The sequence below is a fragment of the Ailuropoda melanoleuca genome, chromosome 2 (assembly GCF_002007445.2).
Source record: "Ailuropoda melanoleuca isolate Jingjing chromosome 2, ASM200744v2, whole genome shotgun sequence".
Classification (NCBI taxonomy): Eukaryota; Metazoa; Chordata; class Mammalia; order Carnivora; family Ursidae; genus Ailuropoda; species Ailuropoda melanoleuca.
Window position 1 is genome coordinate 27,803,774 of NC_048219.1, and position 23,010 is coordinate 27,826,783.

The 23,010-nt window shown below is 39.4% G+C and overlaps 1 protein-coding gene across 1 annotated transcript in view; it reads left to right on the top strand.

The window, feature by feature from the left end:
* The window catches only part of ZYG11B (zyg-11 family member B, cell cycle regulator), an 82,022-nt gene that overhangs the window by 25,608 nt on the left and 33,404 nt on the right, over positions 1–23,010 (top strand). The window contains exons 3-5 of the mRNA XM_011220388.3: positions 9,467–10,221; positions 19,527–19,667; positions 21,661–21,837. Coding sequence (XP_011218690.1) covers positions 9,467–10,221; positions 19,527–19,667; positions 21,661–21,837 — 1,073 coding nt within the window. The remainder of the gene's footprint in view (positions 1–9,466; positions 10,222–19,526; positions 19,668–21,660; positions 21,838–23,010) is intronic.

Consider the following 23,010-nt stretch of genomic DNA (forward strand, 5'->3'; position numbering starts at 1 on the left):
TGCTTGTGTTCCCTCTCTCACTTGGCTGTTTCTCTGTCAAATAAATAAATCAAATCTTTAAAAAATAAAAATAAAAAATAAATTAATAAAAAAGCAATCTGTGAAAAAAAAGCCTTACAGTAATTCTAGGCTGCGTTGTATATTACATGACAAGTTTACAGTTCAACTTAGGAATTTGTCGGATGTAGATTAAGATAGATAATAATTAAAATATAAAAAACTGAAAAAAAAGAGTAGATACTACTGACAATATGCAGAAGAACATACTGCCAATTCTTGTCACAATTTTAAAAAGCTGTTTCATCAATTTTTCTGTGTATTTGAACATTTACATAATAAAATGGAAAAAAGTTCTATGAATACTTTTAGAATTTATAATATGTTTTTTCTAATAGCATAATGATTTTAGAAAATCTTAACTTTACATTCACATTTTTTTCTTATTTGCCCAGTTCAAAGGAGTAATGATACTGGTAGGAGTTTTTATTAAAATAAGCCTGATGTTAAAGAGTTTTACTTACTGGGATCTTTGATTCTCTTGTCACAGTCGTTGCTTATTCTGTGTCATGGTGCTAAAATTTTTCCAGGAAATGTGTGTTTAAGAGCTAGGAATCAGGGGCACCTGGGTGGCTCAGTTGTTAAAGGTCTGCCTTCGGCTCAGGGCATGATCCCAGGGTCCTGGGATCGAGCCCCGCATTGGGCTCCATGCTCTGCTGGGAGCCTGCTTCTTCCTCTCCCATTCCCCCTGCTTGTGTTCCCTCTCTCACTGGCTGTCTCTCTCTCTGTCAAATAAATAAATAAAATCTTAAAAAAAAAAAAAAAGAGCTAGGAATCAGAATAAGATTTTTGCCATCTAATGATAATACCTCTGTGTTATATTGTGTACCTCATCTAAATTGATACACCTTGACATGTTCAGCCTTCTGTTTTGGGAGTAAATTGAAAAGAGTAATGCCTTTTGGGGAAAAAAAAAGTAATACCTTTTGAAACATTGTGGATTGCATCCTTGAACAGTCAGCTAGACTTTCTAGGTGACTGAGGGCTTATATTCTCTGAGTAGTACCCCACTTCTCTGGAGGTCACATTGCTGGTAATCTCAGCTGTCTGTAGCCTAAACCAGAAAGAAACAAAAAATGCTTGCAACAAAAAAATCCTTGCATTTAGACTTCTATACTTTAGTCCTTGAAAGAAGCCCTTTGGGCTGCCGGGGTGACTCAGTCGGTTAAGGGTCTGCCTTCGGCTCAGGTCATGATCACGGGGTCCTGGGATCAAGCCCCGCATCTGGCTCCCACCTCAGCAGGGAGTCTGCTTCTCCCTCTCCCTATGCTCCCTGCTCATGCTTTATCTCTGTCTTGCTCTCTCTCTCAAGTTAATTTAAAAAAAGAAGCAGCAGCAGCAGCCCTTGAGGAACCCTCATTTAGAGCATATTCTTGAATGGGAGTACTGAGACAGAGTAGGAGGATCCTAAGCTCACCTTGTCCCACAGATACATCTAGATAACACCTACATCGGTGTAGATAACCTACAGCATATTCTTAAATGTACGTGCTTCTAATTACCTTGGTTTTTTAACCATAACAAATTAAGAATTAATAATCTGAAGGGGACAGGCTGCTGACTAACAACCCAAGTGGATAGTATGACAGTAAAGGAAGATTTAGCTTAAGTACATTGTAGCAAGGACAATTACTGGTCATGGAAAAAAGATAGGTGATTCCTCAGTATGTTTATTTTTGAAAGAAGGGGAAGATAATCTAGAAAGATTTCCTTCAGATATAATAATGACATTTGTGTAGTGCTTTTAGTTTGCAAAATGATTTTTATATAGATTGTCTTATTTAATCTTCACAGAAGTCCCTGTGAGGGAAATCTGATTATTCACTACCTAACATAGTGCCTGTCACACAACAGATAAAGAATCTTATCTTTTACAGATAAGGAGTCTTCCTTTTACAGATAAGGAATCTTAGACTTGTGTAATAATTTGTATAGTGTCAAATAGCAAAAAAATGTTGGAACCAGGATTTAAACATAGGACTGATTTCTAGATCTCATGCTCCTTTTAAAATTCTTTGCTCTTTTAATTCTATTACTCTTAAATGTAGAAACTTAAACTTAGTTACTAGAAAATTTTACTTAATGTAGATTGACCCAGAGAGGCCAGGAGTGACCTATTTTACTACATATATGTGTATGATATCAGAATTTGAGAGCAAATTTTGTAATGCACTATGATAGTCACTATAAGGTTAAAATCAGTCTTAATTAACTGAAGAGTCTAAAGTTTCATCTGTAAAAGACAAAACTAACATTAAAAAATATGTGTAGGGGCGCCTGGGTGGCACAGCGGTTAGGCGTCTGCCTTCGGCTCAGGGCGTGATCCCAGCGTTATGGGATCGAGCCCCACATCAGGCTCTTCTGCTATGGGCCTGCTTCTTCCTCTCCCACTTCCCCTGCTTGTGTTCCCTCTCTCTCTGGCTGTCTCTATCTCTGTCAAATACATAAATAAAATCTTTAAAAAAAATATATGTGTAAATAAGGGTGCCCGGGTGTTTGCCTTTGGCTCAGGTCATGATCCCAGGGTCCTGGGATCCAGTTCCACGTCAGGCTCCCTGTTCAGCAGGGAGTCTGCTTCTCCCTCTCCCTGCTGCTCCCTCTGCTTGTGTGCTGTCTCTCTCTCTCTTTGTCAAACAAATAAAATCTTTAAAAAATTTTTTGTAAATATATTTTGTGGTGTAAACAGGAAAACATTGATCCTAACTCAGGATCTGTTTCCATTTTTGGTTTGTATAAGAGTCCTTAGCAGAAGATCCTTAATGTATGTGTGAAAGGAGTTATTACTGGGTTCAGAAGAGGCTCAATAGAAGTAAAATGTGTGGGAAGGAAGATCCAGAGAAGAAAATTATTAAACACCTGTTGTGTGCCAGGCACTGTTAGGTACTGAGTGTACAATATTGAACACAGAAATCTTGCTGTCATGGATCATATAATTCAGTGGGACTTACTTTCTTAACTGTAGTTAAGGAGCAAACAAACATATATGGAATTATAACTTGTGATCAGTTCTCTGAGGGAAAAAGAACACAGTTCTCTCATGGAGAATAGAAAGAGAAGGCATCTAGTTTAGATCGCATGGTCAGAGACAGCTTCTCTGGGGAGGCAGTAACTAGGCTGAGATCTGCATTGTGAAGAGGCAAGTCAGTAATGTAAAAATGGGGCCTCTCAGCACTGCCCAGAAGTTGGGTATTTTCCTGATCAGCTACTCAGTGCTCAACAATTGTTTCAGATGTTCTTTGCTCTTCTCATACTTTCTACCATTTACTCTAAGCAAGAAAATTGAAGTCATCAGATGGAATTCCCTTAACTCCATGTCAGCATGCCTTCAGTTTTCCTCAGAGTGATCTTTTTTTTTAAATTAAACTTGGTTTTATGTATCTGTTCGTTTGTTTTTGAAGATTTTTTTTTTTAAAGTAGGCTCCATGCCCAGCATGAAGCCCAGTGCGGGGCTTGAACTCAGGACCCTGAGATNAAAATTAAACTTGGTTTTATGTATCTGTTCGTTTGTTTTTGAAGATTTTTTTTTTTTAAAGTAGGCTCCATGCCCAGCATGAAGCCCAGTGCGGGGCTTGAACTCAGGACCCTGAGATCAAGACCTGAGCCGAGATCAGAGTTGGACTCTTAACCAATGAGCCACCCAGGCACCCCTGAAGATTTTTTTAAAAGATTTTATCCATCCATGTGTGAGAGAGAGAGACAGAGATAGAGAGAGCAAGAGTGGGGAGAAGAAGGAGAAGCAGGCTCCCCAATGAACAGGGAGCCTGACACAGGGCTGCATCCCAGGACCCTGGGATCATGACCTGAGCTGAAGGCAGACCCTTAACCAACTGAGCCACCCAAGCGCCCCAAGATTTTTTTTTTTTTAAGCAATCTTCAAACCCAACCTGGGGCCTGACTCATGAACCAGAGATCAAGAATCAAGAGCTTCATGCTCCATTGTCTGAACCAGTCAGGCACCCCAAGATTTTAATTTTAAGTAATCCATACCCAGCGTGGGACTGGAACTTACAACCCCGAGATGAAGAGTCACCAGGTGCCTCCAAAGGTTTTTGTTTGTTTCAAGTAATCTCTGTGCCCAACGTGGGGCTCAAACTCATGACCTCATGATCAGAAGTCACATGCCTACCAACTGAGTCAGGCAGGTGTCCTACTAAACTTTGTATTTTTAGATAATTGTTGATTCACATGGAGTTGTAATAAATAATTTAGGTGAGGTCCTCTTTGTCCAGTGATAGTGTCTTATAAAACCACAGTACAGGGGCGCCTGGGTGGCTCAGTTGTTAAGCGTCTGCCTTAGGCTTGGGGCATGATCCCAGCATTCTGGAATCGAGCCCCGCATCAGGCTCCTGGCTCCGCTGGGAGGCCTGCTTCTTCCTTTCCCACTCCCCCTGCTTGTGTTCCCTATCTCGCTGGCTGTCTCTCTCTCCGTCAAATAAATAAATAAAATCTTAAAAAAACAAACAAACAAAAACCACAGTACAGCCAGGATGTTGACATTGATATGGTCAAGATTTCCATCTCCACAAAGATCCTTTGTGTTGTCTTTTTATAGCCACATTCACTTCTCTCCTGCCCCTTCCCCCTCCATAATCCCTGGTAAACATTTTTGTAATTTTGCCATTTGAAGAATATTACATAAATGGAATCATTCAGTATGTAACCTTTTGGGATTGGCCTTTTTGACTCCATATAATTCTGAGGAGATTCATCCAGATTGTTGTGTTTATCAGTCCAGTCTTTTTTATTGCTGCATAGTCCGTGTTTCAGAGTACATCAGTTTATATAAACATTTATCCACTGAAGGACATCTGCGTTTCCAGTTTTTACCTATTGTGCATATAATATATTATGAATATTATATTGCTGTAATCACACATTTGCAGTTTTTGTGTGAACATATGTCTTCATTTCTCTGGGATAAATTCCCAGGAATGCTATTGCAGGGTTGTATGGTAGTTGCATGTTTAGGTTTTAAGAAATTGCCAAACTGTTTTCCACAGTCACAGTCCCATTTTATATTTCTATCAGCAATATATGACTGATCCAGTTTCTCCACAAACTTGCCAGCATTTGCTGTTATTACTGTTTTTTGAGTCATTCTGATAGGTAGCCATTATTTCTTCAAGTATTTTTTCAGTCTTGCCCTCTTTCTCTTCTTCTGGGACTTCAGTGACACAAATAGCTCTGTTCAGGTTTTGTGGGGGGTTTTTTGTTTTGTTTTTTGGGGTTTTTTGGTTTATTTTTCTTTCCTGTTATGTAGATTTGGGTAATTTCTTTTGTTTTATCTTTTAGTTCACTGATTCTATTGTTCCTTCCATTCTGTTGTTGAGCCCAACCATTATTTTGTTTTTCAGTTCTAAGATTTCCATTTGGTTCTTTTTTTTTTTTTTTTTTTTAAGTTTTTATGTATTTACTTGAGAGAGAGAGTATGAGTGGGGGTGGGAAGGGGCAGAGGGAAGGGGACAAGCAGACTTACTGCTGAGCAGGGAGCCCAATGCAGGGCTCAATCCCAGGACCCCAAGATCATGACCTGAGCTGAAGGCAGACACTTAGCCGACTGAGCCAACCAGAAGCCCCATTCGGTTCTTTATATTTTCTGTTTCTTTGCCGAGGCTTTCTATTTTTCATTTCTTTTGAGCATGTTTGTAATTGCTCACATGCATTTTTATGATGGCTTTTTTAAAATCTGTCAGATAATTTTAACATTTCTGTTATCTCAGTGTTGACATCTATAGATTGTCTTTTTTTCATTTTGAGATCTTACTGGTCCTTGGTACGACAAATAATTTTTGATTGAAATCTGGACATTTAGGGTATTATGAAACTTTCCTGTTTTAGTTTGCGTCTCTGACACCACTCCATCAGGGGAAGGTAGAGGCACTGCCTTGTTATTGCCAGATTGGGGTAAATGTTCTGGTTTCCACTTGACTTCTGATGACACCCAAGACATGGGGTTTCTCGTTACTGTTATGCAGGGGATGGCATTCTGGTTCCCCACTAGGATTCTACTGATATCTCCCTAGCTGAGAAGGGTGTATCTCATTTCTTTCCCCATTTGGCCTCTACTGACACCATGTTGGGGTGAGGTGGCCTCATTACTCTTGGGCAGTAGTGAAAGTCTTGACTCTTCATCAGGCTTTGTTCGAGACCACCGTAGTGAGGAGGAGGAGCACCTCATTACTGCCAGATGAATGTGAAGTCCAGGCTCCCCACATGGTATCCATTGCCATCACAGGGGAAACAGTGGTTCTTACCACCCAATGGGGATGAAAGTCCTGACTCCCTACTCAGCCTTCCCTCGAACCTCCCTGTGGGAGATTGGAACAACTACTTTGCTAGCAAGGGTAAAAGTCCAGGCTCCCTTCTTGGGATTTACTGGTGCGGGGGAGGGTGAGACCACAGTCTTTTCTGTGGTGTTCGGCTGAAGTAAAGTAGTTCTTGTCTGAAAGTTTTCTGTCTTGCTAAACTGCTTTCTTCCTGGTTCTTTAGCTAGAATGAGCATATTTTTTGGGAGCTTTTTTTTTTTCTTTTTTGTCTCTGCTTGTCAGCATTTCTGGGTTACCAACTTCTCTAACTTTAAGTCTGGGATATATGGAGCAAGAAAAAAACTCAGGAACCTCACCACATCATTTTTTGGGTCCCAAGGTCCCTAGCTGATCTGCTTTTCTTCTCTTTATCTTTCAGCTTTATCTAACCCCAACTTAACTTCCCACCTCATTTCTTGCCTCTCCCCACTTGCATGCTTAAATCTCTGGGATAGCACCATGTTCTCAGTCATATCTGGGTCTTTACTAATAATGTTCTTCCCCTCTTTATCAGGGAAACATCTTATAGCTCTACGTGTTCTTATGTTCAAGCAATGTAGAACTACTTGCCATTTTCTAACCATGTGTTGTGCTTTTATATCTCTGAGGCCTTTTGGAGGGGCGATATTTTTAAATTGAGATAAAATTGACATATAACATATTAGTTTCAGGGTGTACGACATGATTTGATGGATGTATGCTAAGGCTTTGTTTATGCTATTTATTCTTCCTTTAATACCCCTCGCCGCCTTTCTCCATCCTTAAATTTTTCCTTCATCTTTGAAGGACTTACTTAAAGATCACCTCTTCTGTTGACTATTTCTAGACCTTCATGAAAGATGGGTTGCTTCTTTTTCTTTGTTTCCATGGTACTTTGTACTTAACTCTGCTATACCATAGTTCTCATTTTGTTACGTTGTTTGAGACTTTTACTCCATGGAAGTTTGAATTCTTTGAGTATGGGAGCATATCTTAATTTTCTTTGTATACACATTTGGTAGTGTTTGACATATAGTAATTGTTTAGTAACTGTTCAGTGGCTGGAAACTTACCATGAAACTTACTCCCCTGAAATAGAATTCAGGTAGTTTAAAGGACTATCTCTAGAACCGCACCTCCCAATAGAAATATAACATGAGCCACAAATGTGAGGCACATATGTAATTTTATTTTATATTTTTTTAAAGATTTTATTTATTTATTTGACAGAGAGAGGGAGAGAGATAGCACAAGCAGGGGGGGCAGGAGAGGGAGAAGCAGGCCCCCCCCCCCACTGAGCAGGGAGCCGGATGTAGGGCTCTATCCCAGAACCCTGGGATCATGACCTGAGCTGAAGGCAGATGCTTAACTGACTGAGCCACCCAGGCACCCCCACATACATAATTTTTAACTTACTAGTGGCCACAGTTTAAAAGTAGAAACAGGTGAGGGGCGCCTGGGTGGCTCAGTCGTTAAGCGTCTGCCTTCAGCTCAGGGCGTGATCCCAGCGTTCTGGGATCGAGCTCCACGTCGGGCTCCTCCACTAGGAGCCTGCTTCTTCCTCTCCCACTCCCCCTGCTTGTATTCCCTTCTCTCGCTGGCTATCTCTCTGTCAAATAAAAAAGTAAAATCTTAAAAAAAAAAAAAAGTAGAAACAGGTGAAACTAATTCATAATTTTATTCAACCCAATATATCCAACATACCATTTTAACGTGTAGTCAATATGAAAGTTATTAATGAGATATTTTACATTTTTTTGTACTAAATCTTCAAAATCTGATGTATATTTTATACTTACAGCATACCTTAGTTTGGACTATCTGCATTTCGAGTGCTCAATAGCTGTGTGGGCTAGTGGCTACTGGCTTGGACAGTATAGCTCCAGAATAATGGAGCTCTTAATATATAGTCATTTTTGTCCACTGTGACAGTTTTTCTTGATTTTGACTCTTTACCCATGAGTAAGTCTGCAAAATCCACTAGAAAGCAGTGTTCCCTTAAAAAAACAAACAAACAAACAAAAAAACTTTAGTTCTAATATTAGGGTGACCGGCTGGCAGCCCAAGCTGTATCTTTAGTATGAGTCTACTGAGTGCCACTTACAGTTCTCCCCTTGACTCCAGGTTATTTATTTACCTGGTCCCAACTGTCGACTCACCCTAGACTGTTCTTAGGCTATCTTTTATTGGCATGGCTGTTACTTTCACAGGAAATGTTTAATTGATAGGTGATATGGCTGAGATTGATGTGGTTCCAAAGCATCATGTACTTCTGGCACTATTAATTGCTAGTCAGGTAGATCTCTAAGGGACTTTAAGAGGTTACTGTATCTACTTTATTTGAATTTATCTGACAGAAAGGGACTATAACCTCTAGATCCTTTTAATAAGATTTCAGATCTAGCCAGTGGTGTAATGAATTGTAGATAAGCATGTGCTAAATATATGTGTGCATATATGTGTTTGTGTGTATAATAACGTATATAGTGAAATTAAAGGATAGACTAGTAATGTATTGGAAACAAATTAATTCCCCAGATTCAATAGCTTAACATAAAGTTTGTTTATACCTCACTCATGCTACATAAATGCTGCAAGTCCATGGAGGTTTCTGTTCCATGGTCACTCTTGGATCCAAGCTGATAGAGGCTCAACTCTCAGAAATCCATACTGTCTGGAACTTGGAAGACTCCTCATTTGTCATAGCAGGAAAAGATAGCGTAGGAAATCATACACTGGCTTTCAGGTGCTTCAGTCTATAGGCCATTGGTTAGAACTAAGCACATGGCCCCATCTAACTCCAAGGATGGGTTGGGAAATGTAGCTGTCTGCATGTCCAGGAAGGCAAGTAGAACCAGATGTTAGTGAATATCTGTAATATCTACCTGTAATCTGTAATATCAACAAGTCACTTGCTAGCTCTGTGATCTTGGAAAGCGACTTTTCTCAGCCCTAGTTTACTCATCTATAAGTTGTAATAATAATATTCTTACCTCATGGAATTGTTACGTATATTAAATGAAATATTGTTACATGGGTGTGCTTTGGAAATGTAAAGTATGCTGGAAATTTTAGCTATTCTTTAATTATTTTTTGAAATTAAAGTGCTGCTTGTTTTTTTCCAGGTCTACTGAATGATGGTACTGTAGGTATATTCAGGGGCAACCAGATGCGCTTAAAGCGTGCTTGCATTCGCAAAGCCAAGATCTCTGCTGTTGCTTTCCGGAAAGCCTTCTGCCATCACAAGTTAGTGGAACTTGATGCTACAGGTGTGAATGCAGACATCACGATTACAGACATCATCAGTGGGCTTGGCAGTAACAAATGGATCCAGCAGAATCTCCAGTGCCTAGTGCTGAACTCATTAACTCTCTCCCTCGAAGATCCTTATGAGCGGTGCTTCAGCCGGCTTTCCGGCCTTCGAGCATTAAGCATCACCAATGTTCTCTTTTACAATGAAGACCTGGCTGAAGTTGCTTCATTGCCAAGATTAGAGAGCCTGGATATTTCTAACACCTCAATCACAGACATCACAGCTTTGCTGGCCTGCAAAGACCGACTCAAGTCTCTAACCATGCACCACTTAAAATGTTTAAAAATGACAACTACCCAGATACTGGATGTTGTTCGGGAACTAAAATATCTGAATCATCTTGATATTTCAGATGATAAACAGTTTACATCAGACATAGCTCTTCGCTTACTAGAACAAAAGGACATCCTACCCAACCTTGTCTCCCTAGATGTTTCTGGGAGAAAGCATGTGACAGATAAAGCTGTTGAAGCCTTTATACAGCAACGGCCCAGCATGCAGTTTGTAGGTTTGCTGGCCACTGATGCAGGTTACTCTGAATTCCTCACCGGTGAAGGACATTTGAAGGTTAGACTTTAAAAATGTATTATTTTGTCAGGCTGACAATTATTATGTATTATTTTGTCTTAGCTGTGTAAGGCTCCATTAAGATGAATGTCTAACAATATATGGAACATGTCTGTGAAAGACAGCATTGTATAACGGAAAGGCCTTGCTTTAGAGTTAGAGTCCCAATTAAAATCCTAGCTTGCATGCTTCAGACCCAAGATATGAGTAACTCTTTGGGTTTCCACTTCTTTATTTATAAAACAGATATTCTCTCTAACAGAATTCTTCTAAAGATTAATAATTGTATATGTAAAGTGCAAGTCACATAGTAGGCCTTGGATAAATGATAGTTCTCATAATGGTAATATTTAGATATTTTGAACCACTGTAACATACCATTTCTAATTGGTCACTTTAAAAAACTGAGGATACTCCTTGTTGAATTGATATCCATCGGGAAGTCAAGTTCTCCAAGGAGATGTTTACTGTAGAAATGGTGTAATTTTGCTTTTCTTAAGGTTTTTCATGCCTAATGGTTTAAATTCATCTGCTTGGTACTTGGGATTCAAAGATGAAAAAGATAATCGGATCTGTCTCCAAGGAGCTTAGTCTTGGTGATGATACAATCATAAATAATGATAAAGCCAAAGATCAGTGTCATCACTATAGGAGAGTAGGAGAAATTTCTCTCAGCTGGAGAATTTGGGGCTTGGTGGAAAAGATGGTCTCTGAGTCAGACCTTGAAGAATAGAATTGTGACAAGTTTAAGGAAAACCAATATTTTCCTAATATACACTGTATCCTCTAGATGCCTTATATTGATAAGTATTAACCCCATTTTAAAGATGAGAAACGTAGACTCAGAAATTATATGATTTACAGTTAGTTAGAACCAACATTTGGATTTACATCTAATTTCAGGGCCCCATTTTTTTCCCCCTACTACCTACACTACTTAAGCAAAAGCATCCTTTGATCCTACCTGAAGCAGAGTCAGGGATGGCTTAGAAGTGGATATTGTGACCCAAAAGGCAAGGTATCTTTTTTGAGTAATCATGACAGACTTGAAAAAGGAGAAGAAAAGGTTAGTTGTAAATATCTTAAAAACATCTCAGTTCTCAGGTTATTTGTAAATTTAGACCTTAAAAAATAGAATGTAGAAAGTGATTTTCAGTTACTCTTTTTTATTCATTCAGTATTTTATCAAGTGCATGTATGCACTGGGCATTATGCTGGGCATGGGGATTTGATGGTGAGGCCAAACAGGCATGATTGTGCCCTCATGGAGCTTGTAATTTAGTGAGGGAGTCAAGCAATCAAATACTGTATGCCAACAGTATGTGTGTGGTTTAAATATACACACACACATACATTTAAATATATATATATCACATACATATATATTTATGTATATTATATAGACATACTGGTATACATGCTTTAAACTATATTGTGCTAAAATCTCGAAGATATGCAATATTATATATGAGAATGTTTAACAGAGAGACTTTTTTTTAAAGATTTTATTTATTTGACAGAGACAGTAAGAGAGGGAACACAAGCAGGGGGAGTGGGAGAGGGAGAAGCAGGCTTCCCGCTGAGCAGGGAGTCCAGTGTGGGGCTTGATTCCAGGACCCTGGCATCATGACCTGACCCGAAGGCAGACTGGGCCACCCAGACACCCCTAACAGAGAGACTTGACTTAATTTAAATCTTCTCTAAAGAATTAATGAATGAGTGGAGATCTTAAGGGTGAGTAGCTTGGTAGAGAACATTGCAGACAGAGAGAAAAATGTATGCAAAATATGTGTGGTAAGAAGAGGCGTGGTACATCCAAGGAACTGAAAGAAAGGCCACTGTGGCTAGAGCTCAACAGTAGAAAGTCAAAGAGCAATGAGATGAGGCTGGAAAAGTAGGCACCAGGGCCAGACTTGGAAAGGTCACATAAGCCAGGTGCAGAGCAACAAGAAATGTGAGGATCTTACTTAACAGCTTGTTATGGAACAAGACAGATTTTTAGTACAGGGCTTGTTGATGAAGGAAATATAAAAATGTAAATTACTATTGTAATGTTACTTAACTGCCTAACAAATTGGTCTAATAGTAAAGAGTTCTAAAAATTAAAAGGGGAAGAAATCCCTGTGTCCTGGGAGTTGAGGGAGAATTTCCCAGAAGAGGTGAGCTAGACATCCTAAAGGATGAAAGTAATGTGTCCCTGGTGTATTAAGCTAAATAATATTCTCAAGGCAAAGATCCTATAATAGGTATGATCCCAGAGCAGTACAGTTTTTGCTGATTTCTTCTTATAACCAACAGACCCTCCAGTGAATTAGCCTAAGTTATAAAATTGAGCCTAGTAGGACATCTGCATTCCACAGTACCTCTGTGAAACAAGTTTGATTTCACAAATGGAGCCGTTATTACTTTGAAATCTTGACCATATGAAACACCTACTTTATTTGGTATCATTTTCTAGTTTCCTCCTCTGTAAACATTAAAGTGATTCTCAACCTGAACTTCAATTAAAATCACCTGGAGTGTAATTATGTGAAATGATGGATATGTTAACCAACCTTATCATGGTAATCATTTCCCAATATATACCTGTTTCAGATCATCATGTGTACACCTTTAACTTACACAATGACATATGTCAATTATATCTTGATAAAGCTGGGGGAACTATTTATTTATTTATTTTTAAAATATTTTATTTTTGGGTAATCTATATATTCAACATGGGGCTCAAACTCATGACCCCAAGATCAAGAGTCACATGCTCTAGGGGCACCTGGGTGGCTTAGTAGCTAAGCCTCCAACTCTTGATTTCAGCTCAGGTCATGATCTCTGGATTGTTGGATCGAGCCTTACGTGGGGCTCTCCACTGGGCATGAAGCCTGCTTGGGATTCTCTCTCTACCCCTCCCCCCTTCTGCCCCTCCCCCCCAAAAAAGAGTCACACGCTCTACCAACTGAGCCAGCCACACACCCCTGTAAAAATTTTTTTTAATTTAAAGAAACCACTTGCGGAGCTTGAACAATTAAATCAGAACCACAGGGAGGTAGGACTCAGAAAGACATCAGTATTTTATAAAGCTCCTTAGCTCTGATTGCAATATTCAGCGAAAGTTGAGAATCATTGTTTTAAAGTAATTTTTTTAAAAAAAAGAGATCATTGAGGGGTACCTTACTGGCTCAGTTGGAAGACCATGCTACTCTTGATCTTGGGGTGTGAGGTCAAACCCCATGTAAGGTATAGAGATTACTCAAAACAAAACACAAACTTAAAAAGAGATCATTGGAACTTTCCCCTTTGTTCAACTATATACAAAATTTGATGTTCCTTTTAAATTATTTAACCACTGATTTGAGAACTGAAAAATAATAAGTCATGTTAAGGGAGGAGAGCTGAGATTGCCACATCTCCTTTTTAAAAATTGTCCAGTTTAGCACAGTTGTTGAAAAACTTGTCTGAAATGATTGTCTTAGTATTGTGATGCTTTGAGTTAGTTGAGGGGGCACCTGGGTGGCACAGTTAAGCATCTGACTCTTGGTTTTGGCTCAGGTCGTGATCTCAGGGTTGAGATCACCCCCCCCAACCTCCATGTCGGGTTCTGTGGTCAGTGCAGAGGCTGCTTAGGTTTCTCTTTCCCTCTCCCTCTGTGCACCCCACCCCAAAATCCAAATAAATAAATAAATAACTCTTTAGAAACAATAAATTAGTTGAGGTTGGGTTTTTGGCTTTACAGGCCTTGGTTTTTTAAGCCACACAAAGGAATGCAAGAAGTAGAGACACTGTGACTACCCAGTCAGTATTCCTTATAAGGCATAATATGATACTCTGAATGGGTGGTTATAAGGACAAGTGGTTTGTTTTTTGCACTTTCATGTGTATTACTTAGTTCGGTCTCTTGACTCTATGAGAGAGGTATTATTGTCCTCAGTGAGAGGGAATGGCTTTAAGGGTGACAACCAGCCGATATTGGAGTCTGCCTTTGTATCGTGGACTATTTGATTCCAAATCGTGTGTCCTTTCCACTACATCTCATTGTCTTTGTTTGAGAATCTTAGTTCTTTACTTTCCCCTTAATTTCTAGTCCCAACACAGAAGGTTTTCTTACCATAGAATTTCTGTCATTGTTTCCCCATCCAGTTTGCTCTTCTGTCACCATCAATTTTCTGAACCTTCCATTTTCCCAGAACTAGGGTTCGTTGGCTATCTCATTCCCAGACTGTGGGGTTATCTACTAAGCTGTGGTTCCCAGTTCCTAGAATCACTAGAAATGTGCTAGAAATATTAGTTCTCATTTTTACTTAGCTTCCTAGCTATCACCCTTGTCTTTTTTTCAAACTTTTCTGACTGCCATGCTTAATTTCCTTTGTTGGTTCTTCCTCATTTCCCAGGTCTCTAAATATTGGAGGTTTCCATTTCTTGGTCCTTAGATCTATATGCTAGACTTCTCCCTTGAACTAAGACTCCTATACTGAACCGCAGTAATCAATACCCAGTGAAGATCCATGTAAGATTTTAGGCAGAAGAGTTGATCCATTTCAAAAAACATTTACTAAGTACTTTTTAAAGACATCTGAGTTAGTGCCCCTGCTCTCAAGGAATTCTAGTCTAGTAGAGAGGAGACAGATAAATTTAAAAATCGATTTAATTTAGTGTGAGAGGTGCTTTAATAGAGTTATATACAGAATGCTATAAGAAAATTTTTCCTTAGAATATAAATTTTAGTTTTATTCAGTGTATTAAATATTAACAAGGCTTAATTTAGTGGTTATGGACATTTTCTGTTTTATTTATTTTTTAAAAGATTTTATTTATTTATTTGACAGAGAGAGAGAGCAGGCACGAGCAGGCAGAGTGGCAGGCAGAGGAAGAGGGAGAAGCAGGCTCCCCACTAAGCAGGGAGCCCGATGTGGGGCTGCATCCCAGGACCCTGGGATCATGATTGAGCTGAAGGTAGACACTTAACTGACTGAGCTACCCAGGTGCCCCTCTGTTTTATTTTTTAAAGATTTTATTTATTTGAGAGAAAGAAAGAATGGGGGGAGGGACAGAAGGAGAGGGAGAGAGAGTCTTAAGCAGACTCCGCACTGAGCATGAAGCCTGACACAGGGCTTGATCTCATGACCCTGAGATCATGATGTAAACCGAGACCATGAGTGGGACTCTTAACTGACTGGGCCACCCAGGCGCCCCATCTCTGTTTTAAATTGTTTGCAGAAACTGGTACATACAGGTACTTGTTTTCTTTATCATCTAGCATATGAAATTGGTTGAATTGAAGATGCCAGTAGCTTGAGGAGTCAGACTACTTGACTTGAGGATTTATCGCTGGCTGTTGATCACTGAATAAAACATACATGCAATGAAATTCGTTTAGAATATTTAACATTCTAGTAACAAAAGTTCTTTAATTTTACGTTCAAAAATAACATGAGGCTGTATTTCATATAGATATTATAAAACAGTTGAATCAACCAAATATGGGTAAATGAAGTCTTAGCTGAGATCATTGTGTGTGTTTTTTTTTTTTTAAGATTGTATTTATTTATTTGACAGAGATAGAGACAGCCAGAGAGAGAGGGAACACAAGGGGGGAGGGGGAGAGGAAGAAGCAGGCTCATAGCAGAGGAGCCTGATGTGGGGCTCGATCCCATAACGTCAGGATCACGCTCTGAGCTGAAGGCAGACGCTTAATGACTGAGCCAACCAGGCGCCCCTTAACTGAGATCATTGTTAAACATTTTTCCTCTTACAATCTTTCTTACTTCACATAGTATTTCAGTGTCTTTACAAATGTAAGAAAGTCTAAGAAAAAGTTCAGGATAATTAAAAAAGAACTGAACACTTGGAAAATTTTTATTATTCAGTAACCACTTATATATGTGAATACATAATCCAGACCAATATGTATGTATGTATATTTCATGTAGTCTTTTTTTTTAAGATTTTATTTATTTATTTTAGAGTGAGAGCAGGTGGAGGAGCAGAGGGGGAGGGAAGGGGAAGGACTCTCAAGACTCTGTGCTGAGCAAGGAGCCCCCCATGGGGCTCAGTCTCACAACCTTGAGATCATGACCTGAGCTGAAACCAAGAGTCAGATGCTTGACTGACTGAAACACCCAGGCACCCCTACTTCACATAGTTTAAAAAGCATTTGTAAATAAACTTCCATTGTTCTGCCTTCAGGGAGAGAAGGTGCTTTGCAGTCCAAGTGACAGCTATTGTTTTTCTCACAACAGACAGCACCCACTTAATGTAATGTGTGAACATAAGAGTAACTGTCATCTAGTCTCGGTTGTGGGGTATCTGCCTGAGGGCACAGCATTTCAGGGTTGGCTTCCCTGAGCACAGAGTTGTCTTCATAGTAGATGGACAGACCTGGTCCTTGGGCAGCCATACAGCCAGCACTACCTTTGCCCAACTCAGCTCCTGCAGCTGTTACAAGTGTGGCGTGTGTTTGCTGTTTGAGTGAGGAGAAACACAAGAATGGTCACAGGTTGTTTAAAAATACATATTTATTTTTAAAAAAGAAACTTCCATTGTTATTTCAACAGTCTTACAAATGCTTACTTAATACGTGCTCTTGTGTCTGTTGGCACACATCTGTACTGTCTGAGTCTTCCAATTTAAAGAGGCTATTTAAAGAGACTATATCTCTCTGAATGTCATTGGGGGTTATTTTTGGCTTTTTTTTTTTTAACCTTCTTATAAATAAGATAGATGCCAAGATCATAAACAACAAATGTGTAGCTTAAGAAATTCAGGGGTACCTGGGTGGCTCAGTCAGTTGGGCATCTGCCTTTCGCTTGGGTCGTGGTCCCAGGGTCCTAGGATCGAGCCCCGCATCAGTCTCCCTGCTCAGCGAGGAGCCTGCTTCTCCCTCTCTCTCTGCTGCTGCCCCTGCTTCTGCTCATGCATTCTCTCTCTCCCCCATAGATTGATAGATGATAGATAGATAGATAGATAGATAGATAGATAGATAGATAGATTGAAGTGCAAATAGGGAGATGAGGGAGTGCCTGGATGGCCTAGTTGCTTAAATACCTGACTTGATTTCTGCTCAGGTTATGATCTCAGGGTTGCGAGATGAGTTCCTTGTCACGCTCTATTCGGGTGTGGAGCCTGCTTAAGACTGTCTCTTCCTCTCCCTCTGTTCCCCCCCGCCTCAAAAAAAGAAATGCAAATAAAGCAAACACACTTGAGGCCATTGCTCAGATTAGTAGACAGAACTTTCAGCTACCCCGAAGTTCTTCCATGTGCCCCATCTTGATCACTGCTCTCTCCTTCTCCACAAAAGTAACCTCTGTTCTGTCTTTAATAATAATAATCATGTCCTTATTTTTTAAGTAGTTTTATGACCCATCTCTTTATCTCTAGGCATTTAGTTAATCTTGCTCATTTTTCAAAATTGTATGTCTTTTGAGGAATGCCTGGGTGGCTCAGTCGGTTAAGTGTCTGCCTTCAGCTCAGGTCGTGGGATCAAGTCCCACATTAGGCTCCTTGCTCAGCAGGGAGCCTGCTTCTCCCTCTGCCTGCCACTCCCCCTGCTTGTGCTTGCTCTTTCTCTCTCTCCCTCCCTCCCTCTCTCTCTCCCACCCTGACAAATAAATAAAATCTTAAAAAAAATTTAAAAAAACAAAAAAACCCCAAAATTATATGTCTTTTTACAGATTCCCTCTTTGTTCCCTTCTTTTCCTTACAATTTGTCCATTAAAGGATCCAGCCTCTTTGACTTATAGACTTTGTCTTAGTCTGAATATTCTTTTTTATTCTTCTTCTTTATTTTTTTAAGAAATCTCTACACCCATTGTGGAGCTTGAACTTACAACCCCAAGATCAAGAGTCACATGCTCTACCAACTGAGCCAGCCAGGGGCCCCTGGATATTCCTGATTGTATTTCATTGTGCATATTTCTGTGTCTGTATTCTCTGCAAATTCGTAGCTAGATGTGGAGGATTAATCAGACTCATGTTTGATCCCTTTGGCAGGACTCTTGGGTGTTGTGCTCTTTCACTAAGGAAGTGCATAATATATGGTGGTTTTTTTCTGTGATGTTAGTGGTTGTTAATACTAGTTCCATTAATTCACTGGGGATCAGTAGTAATATTCTAGTAATTTATTTTTTACTTTTTTAGTTGGATTACTTTTATAAAAAGTCACTTCCCATTATAAACATTTGGTTACTCAGTACTTTGTGAACCACAGTTAAAGATAAATGTGTGAATCTATATAAATGGGACGTTCCTTAGACCTAATTTTGAGTAGAATCTCTTTATTTATTTATTTATTTACTTAGTTAGTTAGTTAGTTTTTAAGTAAATACTACACCCAGGGGCGCCTGGGTGGATCAATTGTTAAGCGTCTGCCTTGTCCCAGAGTCCTGGGATTAAGCCTCTCATGGGGCTTTGGGCTCAATGGGGAGTCTGCTTCTCCCTCTCCCTCTACCTCTCCACCCCCCTCATGTACATGCTCTCTCTCTCAAATAAATAAATAAAATTAAAAAAAAAAAAGTAAACACTACACCCAATGTGGGACTTAAACTCACAACCAACTGAGCCAGCCAGGCACCTCTGAACAGAATTTCTTGATGCTGAATGGGAGCTAGATAAATCTGGGAGAATTAATTAATTAACACAGTTATTTGATGAATACTTATTGAGCACTTATTCTGAGCCACACATAATGCTAATTATTGGGGTACAGTGATGAATGGGTCAGTTGAGGGGGGGGATTATGATAATGGTTATGAAGGGGACGTTTCAGAGGGACCTGTTTTAGATTGGTGGGTCAGGGAAGGCCTCTCCAAAGAAGTGTCATTTAACTTGAATTGGGAAGGATGAGTAGAAATTAGTCAAAGAAAAAGAGCAAGATTTCAGTCAGAGAGGGTATTATATATAATGGCCTTTTGCTGGGAAAGAGCTTGGCTTATGAAAAACCAGGGGGAAAAGACCAGTGTAGCTTTAACATGAATTAAAGGGAATTAAGGAGTTACCTTAAAAGTCGGATAAGAGACTAATCACGTGGTAAGACTTTATAAATAGTGTTAAATATCTTGAGATTTACTTTAGCTGCAGTATAGAAAATGTTACCCATAGGCTTATAGTAGGGTAAGCCTATCCATCATACATCTCTTCAGCATATATACACCTTCATAGGATGACTATTCTGGGTGGGTTGGAAAACAGTCGTTCGCATTTGTTTCAAGACTGACATGGATATCCTAGATGCCATCTCTACAAGTGATGTTTGGCTAGAGAAAGCTAGAGGGTTGAAGAAATCCTAAAAGCTAATCTTATGGCTATGTTCAAAGGTGTCTGGAGAAGCCAATGAAACTCAGATTGCAGAAGCATTGAAGCGGTACAGTGAACGGGCATTCTTTGTCCGGGAAGCTCTATTTCACCTTTTTAGCCTGACTCATGTGATGGAAAAAACAAAGCCAGAAATTTTAAAGGTAAGAATGAGAAACTGGATACGAAAATTTTCAGATTATCTCCCTGGATACAGATGATGGCTTTGTGAAGAAAATTGGTAAAAATTTGCATTTAGTCTTTGATTTTTGTTGTTGGTGCTGGTGGTAATGGGATGGATGATGTATGACTTCAGTTGTTAGCCATAAATGAAAAAGAGAGAAGATAGTTGCATAGAGTTATTGAAGTTTTCTAGTGGTCTCCGTAAGCAGTATAAATGCCTTCCACTTCATATTTAACTACCTAAAACCAGTGACCAGAGTGATATTTTTTTCACCATCTACAGTAGAAAATGAAAGTATGTGACTGGAGTCACAACGCTGCATTGTATTGCTTCCATATACACTTTTAAAAGAAATATAATATTGGAATTCCATAAGGCACCTTCCTGTGCCACTTTTGAACCATCTGTGCTTTCATAATTAATTCATGGTATTTCCCAATTAAAATCTTTTAACCAAGACAGCTTTTGAAGGGCAAGAAGGGAAGATTCTTAATTTTTATTGATTGCTTAGGGCCGTATTTATCAGATTATGGTCCTTTGTCCACCAGAAGTCTGGAATGTTATTTATTTTTAAAGCATATTTGCGAACCCCGCTCTAGGAAATTTAGATTCAGTAGGGCTGGATGAGGTACAAGAATCTGCATTTTAATAATCCCCCAAGATAATCCTAATGCACATTTGAAACCAATGAGTGTAGGACTATATTATATTAGATGCCTCATTTAGTGGGCACAGCAATCCCAATAGATAAGTTTTATCTTTTATTTTACAGATTGTGTAACTCAAGGTCTGTGAGGTTAAGTAACAGTAAGTTAGTGGCAGAGCCAGAAATTACTTAACCACCCTGTTATCTTAAATTTTGAGGATGCGGTGCTTCGATAGGAACCAATAACATTTCAGTCACTCTGATGTTATCCCCAATACCAGTCACCCCTCCATATATACCAGAGGATATTGGCACTTGGTATATGAGTTATCTTGTTTTGGGTTTGGTTACTATGAACCTGAGCAACAAAGGACCTCTAGTCCTGATCTGAAATATTTACTCATTCATTCATTCATTGAGAGAATGGTACAGAGAAACAGAAATAGAAAATTCTTTTGAGGGATTTAGTTGCAAAGGAGAACAAAGGAAAAAGATGGTAGTTGGCTGAGGAACTGGTTTTTTTTTTTTTTAAGATGGGAGGAAAAAATAGCTTTTTTGTATGCTGATATGAATGATCCAGTGTAGAATAAAAGTTGATATAGAAGAACAGCTGAAGCAATGTCCTTGAACAGACAAGAAGCAAAAGATGTAGCATGTAAGTGGGGGGATTACCTTCCGAGAGGAACCCAAAAAGATCATTTATGGTAATAGGAAAGCAGCATATGCATGTGTATGTACTGGTAAGGGGGATACATGTGGTAGTGAGAATCTTAAGTTCTTTTTTGAATGTTTCAATTTTCTCATGTAATTAGAAGCAAGGTTCTTTAGCTGATAGTGAGGATTGGGAGGATTTGTTGGGATTTGAGGTAAGAGGAAAAATGAGAAATAGTTATCTAGGCCAGAGGGAAGCAGATGGATTTTATTGTACTATAACCTTAGCAGTGTTCTCAAGAAACTGAAAGTTGGTATTTGAAAGTGAAAAGTTTGCCACTGGTTTACTCTAAAGTCAGTAAGAATTTATTTAGTGCTTAGCATATAACAGGCACTGTACTAGGTCTGGGAAATACAAAGATGAGTTATCTGAATAGAAAAGATTCATTAGCCCTACAGAAAAATCCCTGGACATGAACAACTTGATACCTTCTTGGACCAGGTGGACAGGAACTACGTGTTGATAAGTGACTGCTATGCCCTAAGCTCTTTGCCCATGAGGATAAAAAAGAAACTTAAGACATCTTAGAAGTTGTTATAGATCAACCAAGTAATGTTGCTATGTTAAGAGGACTTGTATTAATAATGTGAGTAAAGAGAATTAATTTTTTTCCAGCTTGTGGTTACTGGGATGAGAAACCACCCTATGAATTTGCCAGTACAACTTGCTGCAAGTGCCTGTGTGTTTAACTTAACTAAGCAGGATCTTGCTGCAGGAATGCCTGTCCGACTCCTGGCCGATGTGACCCATTTGCTGCTCAAAGCCATGGAACATTTTCCCAATCACCAGCAGGTAAGCATTTGGGAATTCCTATTCAAATAGCCCTTTTAGTGTCCCCTACCCATCTCTTACCTCCTTAGAGTTCAGTTTAGTAGACCAAGACTGGAAATTCAAATGCCTTTGCAGGCTATAAAGTAATAAATTTATGGTATGATTGAATGTAGGAAAACAGAGAAGTAGAAAACTAAAGAGTACATTCCCTGCATAAAAGTATTTAAATCCAAATGTTGAGGGAAATCGTGCAAACCATAAAAAACTCGTTTTCCACCTCAGTCTTGACTTTGTGATAATTTTAGCAAATAGCCATAGCACATCTGTTCTGGGCCAGGCACTATCAAGTACTGGCATACAGAAATGAATAAGACGTGGGTTTTCTACTTCTAGCCATATGGTAGGCTACATAACCTGTCCTATCCTCAGGATAAAAACTGAAAATATAAAAATTATATTTTTAATTCTTAAAATTTAGCAGCCAGTTGGCAATCTAATAAAAAATACTCAAAAGCCAAAAACCAAGTAAAAATGGCAATACAGGGGTGCCTGGATGGGTCAGTCGGTTAAGCATCTGCCTTTGGCTCAGGTCATGATCCCGGAGTCCAGGGGTGGAGCCCCACGTCGGGGTCTCTGCTTGGCGGGGAGTCTACTTTTCACTCTCCCTCTACCCCTCCCCCTGTTCGTGCTTGCTGTCTCTCTCTCTCTCTCAAATAAATAAAATCTTTTAAAAAAATGGCAATCCAGATTGGTGATTGGAACATTAAAACAAGCTTCCCTCATTAAGGGTAGCTGCCAAATTGGATGAGCTTTGATCTTTGTTTTTTTGTGTTTGTTTTTTTTTTGTTTTTAAGATTTATTTGTTTTAGAAAGAGAGAGTGAGCATGTGTGCATGCAAGTGTGGGGAGAGGGAGAGAATCCTCAAGCAGACAACCACCGAGAATGGAGCCTGTTGCGGGGCTCAACCCCAGGACTCTGAGATCTTGACTTGAGCTGAAATCAAGAGCTGGCCACTTAACCTGCTGAGCCACCTACGGGCCCCTGGGCTTTGGTTTTTATGGCCTCTGGAAGCCAGGTGGATAGAGGACAAAGCAGAACCCACCCAAAGGCCACCAGAAGGGAGGGAGATTAGCTGATATTAATTGTATTTATTATCCTATCTTATCTAATGGAAAAGACAAAGAATATGCACCA